At 41.6% G+C, this 15,199-nt stretch overlaps 1 protein-coding gene across 1 annotated transcript in view; it reads left to right on the forward strand.

Annotated features, from left to right (window-relative positions):
- Nucleotides 1–15,199, forward strand: part of SNTB2 (syntrophin beta 2) — a 126,055-nt gene that overhangs the window by 52,336 nt on the left and 58,520 nt on the right. The window contains exon 2 of the mRNA XM_002826582.6: nt 12,383–12,596. Coding sequence (XP_002826628.4) covers nt 12,383–12,596 — 214 coding nt within the window. The remainder of the gene's footprint in view (nt 1–12,382; nt 12,597–15,199) is intronic.

Genomic DNA, 15,199 nt, shown 5'->3' on the forward strand with positions numbered 1-15,199 from the left:
AATAATGGGAAATTAAGTGTCACTTTAGATATGCTGGTACATCAAGAACTCAAATTCAATTTGTGTGAGATATGAGGTTCTGGTGACTGTCCTGTAACTCTCCACTGTTATCACAAATCACCCCTCCCAGTTCTTCAGACAAAATAAAAGCATTAAGAGACATGGATTTCCTGCTTTTAAGTAGAAGAAAATAATAATATCCTGCATTTGTTGAGACAGGAGATCAAGATTGGGTGGGCATATATACCATTTTTCACCTTTTAAAATAGCAAGGGTTATTTTAAGTGGGATTACTTCATTTTGGCAAGTATACTGACATGGACATGCTTATATATGGCAGGTGGGAGCATAAAAATGATACAGATTTTAGGGGGGAGGAATTTGGCAGTACTTACCATGATGCTGAAATATTACTTTGACCCAGTAATTTCTCCGCTGAAAAAGATGTTCAGTGTAGTGTTAACTAAACTAAGTCTAAATACTTGTAATCCCAGCACTTTGGGAGGCTAAGGCAGAAGGATCACTTGAGGCCAGAAGTTCAAGACCAGCCTTGGCAACATAGCGAGACCCCACTGTCTCTGCAAAAAACAAAAAAAAACTAGCCAGGTACAGTGGTGCATACCTGTAGTCCTAATTACTCAAGCGGCTGAGGCAAGAAGATCCCTTGAGCCTAGGAGTTTGAGGCTGCAGTGAGCTATGATTGTGCCCCTGCAGTCCCGCCTGGACAACAGAATGAGCTATGATTGTGCCACTGCACTCCGACCTGGACAACAAAATGAGACTCTGTCTCTTTTAAAAAAAGGAAAAAAAAAAAAAAAACAAGGGCCAGGCACGGTGACTCATGCCTATAATCCCAGCACTTTGGTAGGCCGAGGCAGCAGATTGCTTGAGCCTAGGAGTTCAAGACCAGCATGGGCAACATGGCGAAACCCTGTCTCTACAAAAAAGTTACAAAAATTAGCTGGGTACTGTGGTGTGCACCTGTAATCCCAGCTACTAGGGAGCCTAAGGTGGGAGGATCGCTTAAGCCTGGGAAATTGAGGCTGCAGTGAGCCGTGGTTGTGCCACTGGACTCCAGCCTGGGCAACAGAGTGAGATCTTGTCTCACAAGGACCCAAAAAACTAAGTGGCCAATAATTAGGGAATGCCTAAATAAATTATAGTAAACACACAATATGGAATACTATATAGCTATTTTTAAATGATACTTGTGAAGAGTTTGTATAACATGGAGAAATGTTTGTTCCTTTGTTAAGTGTGGGACTAAAAAGTCTGGAAGAAAATACAGTATAATTAGGAATTTTTGTATTTATTTTCTTTTTCTTTTCAGTATTTCCAGTTTAATTATCTGAAAGGAAAGAATAAGGCCAGCCAATAAAGATCAGCTTTAATGGCTGTTCTCAAACAACTGATAAGGAGAGGAACAAAACCGGAGTACGGAGATGCAGAAGACGTTATGTGTCATACAACTTGGCTTTTTTTTTTTTTTTTTTTTTTTTTTGAGACCAAGTCTCACTTTGTCACCTAGGCTGGAGTGCAGTGGCATGATCTTGTCTCATTGCATCTTCCACCTCCCAGGTTCATGCAGTTCTTCTGCCTCAGCCTCCCAGGTAGCTGGGATTACAGATGCCCATCACCATGCCCAGCTAATTTTTATATTTTTAGTAGAGACAGGGGTTTCACCATGTTGGCCAGGCTGGTCTCGAACACCTGACCTCAGGTGATCCACCCACTCTGGCCTACCAAAATGTTGGGATTACAGGTGTGAGCTACTGCTCCCGGCTCTCAACTTGGTTCTTTCTTTATTTCTTTATTTTTTGAGACGGAGTCTCTCCCAGGCTGGAGTGTGTGGCGCAATTTTGGCTCACTGCAGCCTCTGTCTCCTGGTTTCAAGCAATTCTCTTGCCTCAGCCTCCTGAGTAGCTGGGATTACAGACACACGCCACCATACCTGGCTAATTTTTTTTTTTTTTCCCAAAGTGGTAGGATTAAAGGCATGAGCCACCGTGCCCGGCCTTCAACTTGGTTCTGATGAGTGGTTTGGAACATCTTAGCCAGTTTTAATTTTACGTAGAATAGGTGAATGGGTGTCTTCCCTTCTTGTTCACTTCCTGGGCCTAGAACTATCCTAAGCATAAATGTTAAGTGGTATCTCAAAACCCCTATAGTGTGTATCCATATTATAGAAACAATATTGAGTAACATCTTGTTCAAGCATTAGCCAATGTGATTGCCTTTCAGAACACTAGGCTTTTTTCTGTAGTTTCTATATAGGTGGAGAAAGGTGGAGTTTTTTAGAGACTTTAATCACTGTAAATGTCCTTCAGAATACCTGTGAGAGTCCTAGAAATGAGACCAAAGTGGGGGAGGGGGGAACTAAAAGGAAGGGAAAGGAAGAAAGGCGTGAAGTGGGGAGCAGAAAGAAAGAAAACAAAACAAAAAACCCTGGCACCGATATGACAGCTTCAAACTGCTGTATCCCCAGGGCTAACAACATAGTACCAGGAATTTTTTTCTCTGCTTTCAGGCCTATAATGAGGAAATTTCTGTCTGACCAATATCAGGGGCACATCAGCTGCTATACTAAGTTTCTTCAAATATCCTGGAATTGTGGTGAGTTTGAACCCGTTAGCTACCACTTCTACAACTGTTCTTGGAGTTGTGTGGATGCAGTCCCATTAGATATATGGAATTACTGGTTTATCTGTGCTAGATCTTAGTAAGCTCCCATTACTTTTGCATTAGGATTAATAGAGGTGGAATTTGAGATGTGCTTTGGGAAATGGGTATGATTTGGACACATGGAAGTGAAGTGAGGGAATCAATATAAATAAGGACACAGGAAAAGTCAGAGTATACCTTTCTGCAAGTAGTTTACTGGGTTGTGATGGCCTGTGCTTATGCTTGAAATCTTTTGGTGGGTTTTCTTGTGCAAGCAGTTTAGTAAGATATTTGAGGGGACAGAAGAGAAGAGATGGTTGGAAAGATGAATTTATACACAAGACTTTAGACTACACTGCTTAGGCAATAGCAAACCATAGAGACTTTTAAATCGGGAGTGGCCTGGTATGAGTTGGGGTCGAGGACAATCAACCTGGCAACCTTGTGTAAAGGCATGAGAGAAGGGAAGAGGGTCTGGGCAAGGAGATCAGTTAAGAGGCCAGTACAGATACAAAGGGACAACTATTATATGAGTCCACCTATGTGAGGTACCTAAAGTAGTCAAACTCATAAGGACAGAAAGTAGAATGGTGGTTGCCAGGGGAGAGGGGAACGGGGAGTAATTGTCTAGTGGGTATAGACTTTCAGTTTGGGAAAGTGAAAAAGTTCTGGAGATGGCTGGTTGTTGTGGTTTCACAACAATGTGAATACTTAATGCACTGAACTGTACGTGTAAAAAATATGGTTAAAATAGTAAACTTTATGTTGTGTATGTTTTACAATTACAAAAAAAAAAAAAAAAAAGAAGCAGCAGCAGCAGCCATTACAGTGGCTGGTCTGGGTTAACCAAGGCACGTTGGCAGTGGAAACTGAGGGGAGTAGGTAGGCTAGAGAACAATTTCAGATGTGGTTTGGCACCTGATTAGATGTAGCGGGTAGGGACAGGGAGTGGTCTGCAAAGGTTTAGAGAAGCATTTTCCAAACCTTGATTGAGCATGAGAATTAACCACCTGGGCAACCTTTAATAAAATACAGAAGAGTGTGCTTCACACCAGGCTAACTGTAGTACTGGTTTAGACCCTGGGTTGTGAGAAAGATGATGATGCTAATCCTTATAACTACACGAGTGAGCACAGGAGCAGGGGATAAAGGATAATGAAGATTAGTTCTTGTTTGGATATGTTGAATCTGACGGATGGGGCAGCACCCAGGTGGTGGGATTGGGGCCAACAGGAGATATTGGTTCTAGAGAGCTGTGTCAAACTGGAGATCCAGCAGAAAGCTGACAGGGATAAGAGGATGAAGTGAGAAGTGCTAAAATCAGAGCCTTAGGGAACACCTGGATTATAGGGATAGGAGGAGAAAAAAGTCACTTAAAAAATAAATGGCCAGAAAGAAGGAATACAAAACAGCTGGTAGAGTGCATTGCCATACATATTGGAATGGTCGAGCATAAGGATTGAGAAAGGGCCTTTGGATTGGGTAAGAAAACATTGATAACCCTTTAGAATGCTGTTTTAATTCAGAAGAGATTAAGGAGTGAAAGGAGAAAATAGAAACAATAAGCAGAAATTGTTTTGTTTTGATTTTCAAGGAATGGTGAAGGGTAGGGAAGAGCCAAGTCTGGGTTCATCAGGTCAAGGGAGTGTTTTTTCAGTTTGAGTAAACTTGGTACTATTTTAGGCCAGCATTTCTATTTCTTTCTTTCTTTTTTTTTTTGGCAGAGTTTTGCTCTGTTACCCAGGCTGGAGTGCAATGGCGCAATCTTGGCTCACTGCAACCTCCGCCTCCCAGGTTCAAGTGATTCTCCTGCCTCAGCCTCCCGAGTAGCTGGGATTATAGGCATGTGCCACCATGCCCGGCTAATTTTGTATTTTTTGAGTAGAGACGGAGTTTCTCCATGTGGTCAGGCTGGTCTTGAACTCCCGACCTCAGGTGATCCGCCTGCCTCGGCCTCGCTAAGTGCTGGGATTACCCGCATGAGCCACCATGCCTGTTAAGCCAGTATTTCTATGGAGCACTTGTGTTTCGTGGACCTTCTGCTTACCTCCTTCTTTTCTCCCCAGCCCTTTGGTAGTGGAGTGTCTGCTTTCTCCTCTGTACTCACTTCCTTGCTTGTGCTGGAAGTCTTCCATTGGCCCTTCTAGGTCCGCTCCTTCTCTACATGCCATCTGTCCCAGGACGCTGACCTGCATGGACAACATCAGCAGACTTCCTTGGCCTTTGGTTTTTGTTGGTTTTGGCCGATGTGGAGCCCCAGTAGGACATTGGAGGGAAAGAAGGAGGAGGGTGAGATTGGAGCATTTATCCCCTTGGCACCCAATTTGCAGGTCACTGCAATCTGGCTGAATTGACTGAAAGTCACTGCTCCTCTCACGTCGGTCTCTATAGGGCTCTTTTCTTCTGGGTTTGGTACCCACTCTCTTTCCTATTTCCGTCAGGCCTATGTGTGGAAACAGCTAATAGCCGTGGTATACTACACTCTATTTTTCCATGTGGTTTCCCTGCACTCTGCCCACACCTTCATAAGTTGTCCCTTTATTAAATCCCTTACTATCGTTTCCTGCTGGGATCCTAACTGATACAGTGGTCTTATCCAGTTTCATGGCATTAAATAGCAACTATATGCTAATAGCTCCCAAATTTATGTTTTTAGCCTACATCCATTTCCTGAACTGCAGACTTATATATCTAGCTGCCTATTAGACTTGATTGTCTAGTGTATGTCTCAAGTTCCTGATCTTTCTTCTAAACCTGTCAAGGGGAACTCTATCCTTCTAGTTGTTCGGGACAAAAATCTTGACGTTATCCTTGACTCTTCTTTTTGCCACCCCCTTATGTAATCTGATGTAGAATCTGACCACTTCTCACCACCTCCACTACTATTCCCCTGGTCCAACTCCCATCATCTCTCATCCCTGATAACCTGCCAGCTGGTCTTCCTGCTTTTGCCTTGACCTTCTTTCATTCTATTTTCAACATAGTGGTCACTTGCTCCTGAAAATCTCCCAATAGCTTCCTATTTCAGAATAAAAGCCAAAGTCCTTGCCATGACCTAAAAGGCTGTACATGGTCTGCCTCCCAGCCCCGTTACCTTCGTGACCCCATTTACTACTCTGTCCCCCTCACTTACCCAGCTCCAGTTACTCTGGGTCTCCTTACTGTCTAACACTCCTGTTAGTAACTCCTGTTACTGTCCTAACACTGTCTCCCTGGCTGGAATGTTTCTCCCAGATATTTGCATGGCCAACTCCCTCATCTCCTAAAGTCTTTGTTCAAACATCTTCTTAATGGCTTACCCTAACTACCATATTTAAAATTTAAAAACTGACACCCTGGGCAGCATTTCTGACCCCTTCCCTTGCTGTGTTTCCTTTTCCCATTACACTTAACATCTTCTAATATACTGTATAATTTACTTATTTTATTTTGTAATTATCATACTGTACAATTGAATTTTTTCCCCTTAAGATATACAGTTCTATGAATCTGGACACATACATAAATTATAACACATACATAAATTCTTGTAACTGTCACCACAATCAGGATACAGGACCGTTCCATGGTTTCAGAAAACTCTGTTGTGCTATCCCTTTATAATCATATCCCTTCTCACCCCTAACCCTTAGAAACCACTGAATTTATTTTTTTATTTTTATTTATTTATTTATTTATTTTGTCAAGACAGGGTCTCACTCCGTTGCCCAGGCTGGAGTGCAGTGGCGCAATCTCATCTCACTGCAACCTCCGCCTCCCGGGTTCAAGCCTCCTGCCTCAGCTTCCTGAGTAGCTGGGATTACAGGCATGCGCCACTATGCCTGGCTAATTTTTGTATTTTTAGCAGAGGTGGGGTTTCACCATGTTGGCCAGGCTGGTCTTGAACTCCTAACCTCAAGTGATCTGCTCACTTTAGCCTCTCAAAGTGCTGGGATTACAGGCATGAGCCACGGCGCCTGGCTAGAAACCACTGAATTTTTCATCATATATTTTTTTCTTCTCAATAATGGGATCATATAACTTTTGAGACTGGTATAATGCCTTTCAGATTCATCCAAGTTACTGACTTATAAATAGTTTGTTCCTTTTTATTTCTGAATAGTGTTCTATTCTATAGCTGTATCACAGTTTATCCATTCACTTCCATTGAAGGAAATTTGGGTTGTTTCCAGTTGTGGTATTTAAGAATAGAGCTGCTAAGAACATTAGTGTACAGGCTTTTGTGTGAATGTAAGTTTTCATTTCTCTAGAATTTCATTAAATTATTAATTACATTATTATTTTTTGCATATTTTATTCACTGGCTAATAATTCTACATGCCTAAAACAGTTCCTGGTATATAGTAGGAGCTCAATAAATTAGTGAATTTGCTATGTTATTTTAGAATGAAGAGGAAGAGTGAAAAGAGTCACTCTGAACTCATTCAAGGTTCATATCACCAGACTCTAGACTGCAGTCTACTCAAACCCCAAATGGCCAGGAGACTTGAGCTGAAAGACACCTGCAAGTTGAGAATGTAAAAGGCTTTTTACTCAAAGCAAAGCAATTCCTTCCTCATGTTTTTGATAGTCATTTATCAGCCTCCTGACTTGAGAGAGGAGCTTGGGATGAGGTTGGAGAGAATCCTCCTGAGAGAATACTTTAACAGTGACTGTCAACGTAACTCATTCTGGTGCAAAATGCACAGCCAGATCTTCCACTCTGAGAATAATCCAGGAACAAACTTGCTTGAAAAAGCAGGGGAAATAATGTTGTGTGACTAACTTAGTTTCACTTAAGCTCATAGTAAAGATCACCAGTTGGGGCATGAAAAAGGTAAGAGTTAGAGATAAAGAGGAACATAACGATTATATGATAAGTTGATGTTTATAAAAGAGATTGATCTATTTATCCAAATATGTGTGTTTGCAGCCATAGGCTGTGTCTGCCCTATTATGTATCTTTTTGAATAAGGTTTTTGTTTTGTTTTGTTTGTTTGTTTGTTTTGAGATGGAGTTTTGCTCTTGTTGTCCAGGCTGGAGTGCAATGGCATGACCTTGGCTCACTGTAACCTCTGCCTCCCGGGTTCAAGCAGTTCTCCTGCCTCAGCCTCCTAAGTAGCTGGGATTACAGGCGCCCGCCACCACACCCGGCTAATTTTGTATTTTTAGTAGAGATGGGTTTTCGCCATGTTGGCCAGGCTGGTCTCGAACTCCTGACCTCAAGTGATCCACTCGCCTCGGCCTCCCAAAGTGCTGGGATTACAGGTGTGAGCCACTGTGCCCGGCCTGGATAAGTTTTTTTTTTTTTTTTTTTTTTTTTGTGATGGAGCCTTACTTTCTAGCCCAGGCTGGAGTGTAGTGGCACAATCTCAGCTCACTGCAACCTCTGCCACCTGGGTTCAAGCGATTCTCCTGCCTCAGCCTCCCCAGTAGCTGGGATTACAGGTGCCTGCCACCACACCCAGCGAATTTTTATATTTTTAGTAGAGATGGGGTTTCACCATCTTGGCCAGGCTGGTCTTGAACTCCTGACCTTGTGATGCACCCATCTCAGCCTCCCAAAGTGCTGGGATTACAGGTGTGAGCCACCATGCTCAGCACTGGCCTAGATGAGCTTTAAAAAGCCAGGGTGGGCGTGGTGGCTCAAGCCTGTAATCCCAGCACTTTGGGAGACTCTGAGGTGGGCGGATCACCTGAGGTCAGGAGTTGGCAAGCAGTCTGGCCAACATGGTGAAACCCTGCCTCTACTAAAAAAAAAAAAAAAAAAAAGCCACTTAACAGGTGGGGTGCAGTGGCTTATACATAATCCCAGCCCTTTAGGAGGCCAAGGCGGGTGGATTGTTTCAGCTCACCAATTAGAGACCAGCCTGGGCAACATGGCGAAACCCTGTCTCTACTAAAAATACAAAAATTAGGTGGGTATGGTGGTGTGCACCTGTAGTCTCAGCCACTCAGGAGGCTAAGATGGGGGGATGGTTTGAGCCCAGGAGGCGGAGGTTGCAGTGAGCTGAGATCATGCCACTGCACTTCAGCCTGGGTGATAGAGCCAGACCTTGTCTCAAAAAAAAAAAAAAAAAAAAGCCACTTGCATTCAGTTTAAAATCAGATGCTGCCTCATGCCCCAAACATGGAACTCTTCGTAACCTTATTCATTAGAGCTTAGAATTCAGTAAGAATCAGTTGGATTTTGGATCCTATCCGGTGCATTATAGTTTTTGAAGCCTCAACAAGATTTCTGTTTACATGTCTTTCATGTTTAAAGTTTGAGCAAGAGGCTGGGTGGTGGCTCATGCTTGTAATCCCAACGCTTTGAGAGGCTAAGGCGGGAGGCTTGCTTGAAGCCAGGAGTTTGAGACCAGCCTGGGCAAAATAGCAAGACCTTGTCTCTACAGAAAATTAAAAAGTTAGCCAGATGTGTCGGTGTGTGCCTGTAGTTGCAGCTACTCAGGAGGCTGAGGCAGGATCACTTGAACCCAAGAATTTGAGGTTACAGTGAGCTATGATTGTGCCACTGCACTCCAACCTGAGGGACAGAGTGAGACCGTGTCTCAAAAATAAAATTAAGATAGAGTTTGAACAAGGTCTCAAAATAAGTTTTCTTCATTTCTTAAATAAGTTTTTAAAATAAATACTATGGAGTTAACAAAAATTTTAAATATACAGAACAACATAAAGAAAAAAATGCAATCCTACACCTGTATATAAGCACTATTGATATTTTGATTAAGTTCCTTCCAGACATCTTTACAGGTACATGTGTGCAGTACATGTATGTGTTTTTGTCACTCTAAAGAAGAGAAGGGATCACAGTAATGCTTTTGGGGTGGGAGGAAGCCACCTTCACGTTCAGTAAAAGGGATACGTGAGGCTGGGCATGGTGGCTCAAGCCTGTTATCCCAGCATTTTGGGAGACCAAGGTGGGTGGATCACGAGGTCTGGAGATGGAGACCATCCTGGCTAGCACAGTGAAACCCCGTCTCTACTAAAAATACAAAAAATTAGCCGGGCGTGGTGGCAGGCGCCTGTAGTCCCAGTTACTCGGGAGGCTGAGGCAGGAGAATGGCGTGAACCCAGGAGGCGGAGTTTGCAGTGAGCCCTGCACTCCAGCCTGGGCAACAGAGTGAGACTGCATCTTAAAAAAAAAAAAAAAAAAAAAAAAAAGGAAAGGGATACATGAATGGAAGAAAGAAAATTAGCTTCAGCATCTGAACACTCAAAACAGTTTGTAAACATCAGTGTTTAATTAAATATTTTGAGGATTATCTTCAACTATCAGGAAAAATGAAAGTATTCTGAAATATGTTGTGGGTTCTGAGTTGAACTGAAAGCTCCATGTGGGGGTGTAAAGGCTCTGCTTATCCAGCCACATGTCCAGGTTAAGGCCTTAACATAGGACTGAAACAGAAGACTGTTAACTTTTTGCCATTCCCAAACATAGAAACAGATGTCCATCCACAGCTCTTCAGCCATTCTGGATGGCTAATTAGATGGGGGTATGGACTATATTGCCATCAACTCAGATAAAATTCATTGCTCTTTTAATAAGGCAATATATAAATTGTATGTGTATGTCTGTTTTTGTTTTAGGATGTGTGTATAATCAGTTCAGTGATGCTACTGTGTGATTGAATGAACTGAGTAGATCGTTAAGGGTTCTTTTCTAACCACTATATTATTCAAGAATTCATTTAGAATGTCTTTCATTTCCTCCAGTTGGTAGCCCAATAGTGTACTGCCTTAAATGTTCAAAAAGCATGCCTCTGCCATTTGCAGTAACTGGAAACCTTAGGAATTTCTGCCAAAGTCCTTCAAAGCATAAAGCTGAAGTATGTATTGAAATGCTTGAGTCAGCTGCTCAAGGGTTATACTGACTGCACTCCTGCTGATTTTTCTAGGGTAAAAAAATCTCTTTGGTGACCTGAGGCAGCTAGCTTTTACTCTACCCAGAAGCACATGTATTATAACTATGCACAAAAAGCACAGAGATATACTACATCTAAATTCTAGCATTGGAATTGTTATATTTTTTATTATTATACTTAATTTCAGTAGATCTTTTTAAATAATGTATAAGAAAATAACTTTAACTCTTCTACTGATTACCATTAAAAATTTTTAACTCTTCTCTAACTTTCTAATTTAGGGAAGGAAAAAGAAAGGTACCTACTGTATTTATTGAATGTTTAGTATGTGCCTGAAATTTTTATTTGCTTAGTGTTACTCCCATTTTGTAGATGAGGACCTCAGAACAGTTAAGTGCGGTCACATAGCTTTGAGTAGCAAGCACAGTTAGGATTTGAACAAGGTCTTCTTGATTCCAAAGGCATCTCTGTGACCACATCATGCTGTAGAATGAGCTGTCACCTATTAGGCCTATAAAAGACTATCAGCCTTATTAAATAAAAAAAACTAAGTTGCAGAACAGTAAGCATAATGTACTACCATATGTATGATCAGATATACACGCACGTGTATGTGTTTATTTTCATACATACTTAGCATACCAGGCATCTCTTTGAATGGTTGCCTCCACGAATGGAGACAGGGTAGCTAGAAATCTGGACTTTTATTATAAAACCTTTTATACCTCTTGAGTTTTGTTTTATGTGCATGTATTACCTATTCACAGGAGAAACTGTGTGTACCACTGTGCCCAGCCAGTTTGTCTAGTTTTTGAAACAAGAACACCACGCCTCAAGTGACAGTAATTGTAGTCATGACTGAAGTAAAAGAAGTATTTTATGAGTTTTAAAATTGAACTTAAAAAAGCTTCCTATCTACTAAAAGCTTGATTTTCATTTGGGGCCACATTAATGGAAATAGATTATTTTGAACAAGAAAGGGGGATCAGTTGAGTTGTCTTTGTGCTTATTAGATCATACCTTATCTTGAATATACTTTATTTTTGCACTTGATTTTAAGAACTGTGATGACCTGTTTACATAGCTGTCTCCCCTACAAGGCTGGGCATTCCTTGAGGGATAGAATCCATGGCTCATTTGCCCTTGTGTCTTTACTGGCTAGCCTAATTCCCGACACTTGGTAGGTAGCTAATGAAAGTTGATTGAGTTGAATGGGAATAGAAATACTTAGCTTAGTATGGGGAGGAAAGAGAAGAGAAAAATCTGTCTTCAGACAATTACAGAGTTCTCATGTAGAAGAGAGATTAAGTTTGTTCTATATGGCTTGAGAAGACAGGGAACCAATGGGTAGATGTATGGAGAAGTTTCTAAAGGTTGAGTCATCTAAAGACTAGATGGGTCTGTCTTAGAATCTGTCTCCAGGGGATTCATGGCTCTTTAACTTACTTTTTCCCCCCCACTTTTTGTTTGTTTGTTTGTTTGTTTTTGAGGCAGAGTCTTTCTCTGTCACCCAGGCTGGAGTGCAGTGGCACAATCTCGGCTCACTGCAACCACCACCTCCCGGGTTCAAGCGATTCTCCTGCCTCAGCTTCCTGAGTAGTTGGGACTACAGGCGCATGTCACCATGCTCACCTAATTTTTTGTATTTTTGGTAGAGACGGGGTTTCACTATATTGACCAGGCTGGCCTTGAACTCCTGACCTCAAGTGATCCACCCGCCTTGGCCTCCCAAAGTGCTGGGATTACAGGTGTGAGCCACCGCGCCCAGCCATTTCCCCCACTTTGTTATAGATATAGCATGTATGTGAATACTTTAGTTATCATTTATTATAGGAAGCAAAATTACTAACCTTCTTCTTTGATTTTTTTGTTCATAGTCAAGTTCATCCGAGAAGTAACACCATATATCAAGAAGCCATCATTAGTATCAGATCTGCCGTGGGAAGGTGCAGCCCCCCAGTCACCAAGCTTTAGTGGCAGTGAGGACTCTGGTTCGCCAAAACACCAGAACAGCACCAAGGACAGGAAGATCATCCCTCTCAAAATGTGCTTTGCTGCTAGAAACCTAAGCATGCCGGATCTGGAAAACAGGTGAGGTGTACCTAACAAGAACATCATACCTACAGCTTTACAAACTTAAGGACATGTTGCAGTATTATATGACTCTGTTAACTCAGTTATACAGAAGAAAACATCAGTCTGAGGTGAGAGATGCATTTTTGGGGTTCCACATTTTAAGTTATTCTACATATATACATGTATATGTGTAGAAAAAATTTTGAACAGACACACAAGAAACTGTTAATGGCTTTACCTCTAGTGTGTCACATAAGACTAAAGGGGTGAAAGAAAGAGGGGGCATCTTCTCTTCCTTTTATGTCTTTCTGTAATATTGTTATTACTGTTTTCACTATGAATATGTATTACTTTATAATTGAAAGAAGTCTTGTTAAAGAGAAATTTTTAAATATCTCCTTAGATGGAAATTCCTTATACTGTAGGTAGTATAGAGTTAGAAGTCTGCATTATGGTTCTGGCTGAATCAACCAGCAGTGTGACTCTGGCAAGTTAGCTTCCCTTGACCTCAGTTTCCTCATTTGCAAAATGAGAAAATTAGATTGGATAATTTCTGATGTCCCTCCTAGTTCTGTAATCATATGTGTTCTATAACTTTGTCTTCATTAACTCAATGAAGTGGCACTGGTAGACCGAATGTTAGGTTAGAGATTAGGGGAAAAAGTAAGATGAAAATAACTTGCCCAAAGACATAGTTAAGGACAGACTTTTTATAATGTGTTTTCACTATTATGGTCTCCTCTGATCTTAATGCACAGCCAGGTCCCTGATCAGGATGGAATGGAGCACAGAAGACACCAAGAAACTGAGTGGCCTCCTTGGGTTTTTAAGGCCTCCTTGGGTGTTTAAGGCTTTAAAGCTTCTGCTCTGTAGTATATTATGTGGTTTGCTGGAATGAACTGAGCTCTGCAGTCAGACAGACCTTGGTTTGAATCCCAACTAGGTCACCTGCTCAAAGTAAGGTTCTGAGCAAGTCCCTTCACTTCCATACACCGCCATGTCATCATCTGTAAAAAAAGGGATAATGGTACTTAGTGTGCAGATTAAATGAGATGGTACCTATAAAGGCCCTTACACAGAGCCAAGCACATACAGTAGGTTCTCAAGAAATAGTATTTTTAAAAAGTCTTAACTCTGCTGGGCACAATGGCTTACACCTGTAATCCCAGCACCTTGGGAGGCCAGAGTTAGAGAATTGCTTAAAAACCAGAAGTTTAAGACCAACTTGGGCAACATAGTGAGACCTCGCCTCTACAGCATTTTTTTTAAAAAAATTAGCCAGACATACTGGCGTGCACCTGTAGTCCTAGCTACTTGGGAGGCTGAGGTGGGAGGATCACTTGAACCCAAGAGTTCAAGGCTGCAGTGAGCTAGGATTGTGCCACTGCACTGTAGCCTGGGTGATAGAACAATATCCTGTCTCTTAAGAAAAGTCTTAACTGACTACTATGTAAACACATTTTGAAAATTATATTCTGATGTATTTAAATTGTTGGCTTTGTTTTAAAAGTTCACGACATTGTAGAAATTACTTTATGCTACATATAGGTTTATTTCTGGAAGGTTGTGTGTATGTTGAATCATCCAAGTGCAACACAGCTTGATCTTTAAAGGAATTTTATATTCTTTTCATAAAGTAAGAATTTAATTTGGGCTGGGCGAGGTGGCTGACACCTGTAATCCCAGCACTTTGGGAGACCGAGGCAGTTGGATTACTTCAGGTCAGGAGTTCGAGACCAGCCTGGCTAACATGGTGAAACCCTGTCTCCACTAAAAAGACAAAACAGCCAGGCATGGTGGCAGGCACCTGTAATCCCAGCTACTTGGAAGGCCGAGGCAGGAGAATTGCTTGAACCTGGGAGGCAGAGGTTGTAGTGAGCCGAGATTGTGCCACTGCACTCCAGTCTGGGTGACAGAATGAGACTCTGTCTCAAATAAAATAAAATAAATAAATAAACAAATGAAATTCATTTGAGCCAGACATGGTGGTGGCTCACACCTATCATCCCAATACTTTGGGAGGCTGAGGCAGGAGGATTGGTTGAGGCCAGGAGTTTAAGACTAGCTTGGGCAACATAACAAGACCCTATCTCTACAAAAAAAAAAAAAAAAAAGAGACAGAGAGAAAAAAAGAGATACATTTATATAGAGCCCTTGGTCTGTTAATCATGGGCTTTTTTTTTTTTTTTTTTTTTTTTTTTAAAGTTAGGGGCCATAGAGAATTAAATAGAATAGAGAAACGATGTGATAAAGAAGAACAAATTGCAACTACATTTGTCAACTAGCTGTCAGGCTGAGAAAAGTATAGAGTCAATTTTGTTATAAATCTTTTTTTTTTTTTTTTTTTTTTTTTTTTTTTTGAGACAGGGCTTCACTCCCCTCACCCAGGCTAGAGTACAATGGCGTGGTCTTAGCTCACTGCAACCTCTGCCTCCTGGGCTCAAGTAATTCCCCTGCCTCAGCCTCCCAAGTAGCTGGGACTGCAGGTGCATGCCACTGTGCCCAGCTAATTTTTGTATTTTTTGTATAGACAGGGTTTTTGTTACATTGCCAAGAGTGGTCTCCAACTCCTAGATTCCAGCAATCTACTCGCTTTGGTCTCCCAAAGTGCTGGGATT

The sequence above is a fragment of the Pongo abelii genome, chromosome 18 (assembly GCF_028885655.2).
Source record: "Pongo abelii isolate AG06213 chromosome 18, NHGRI_mPonAbe1-v2.0_pri, whole genome shotgun sequence".
In the NCBI taxonomy this organism is placed as follows: Eukaryota; Metazoa; Chordata; class Mammalia; order Primates; family Hominidae; genus Pongo; species Pongo abelii.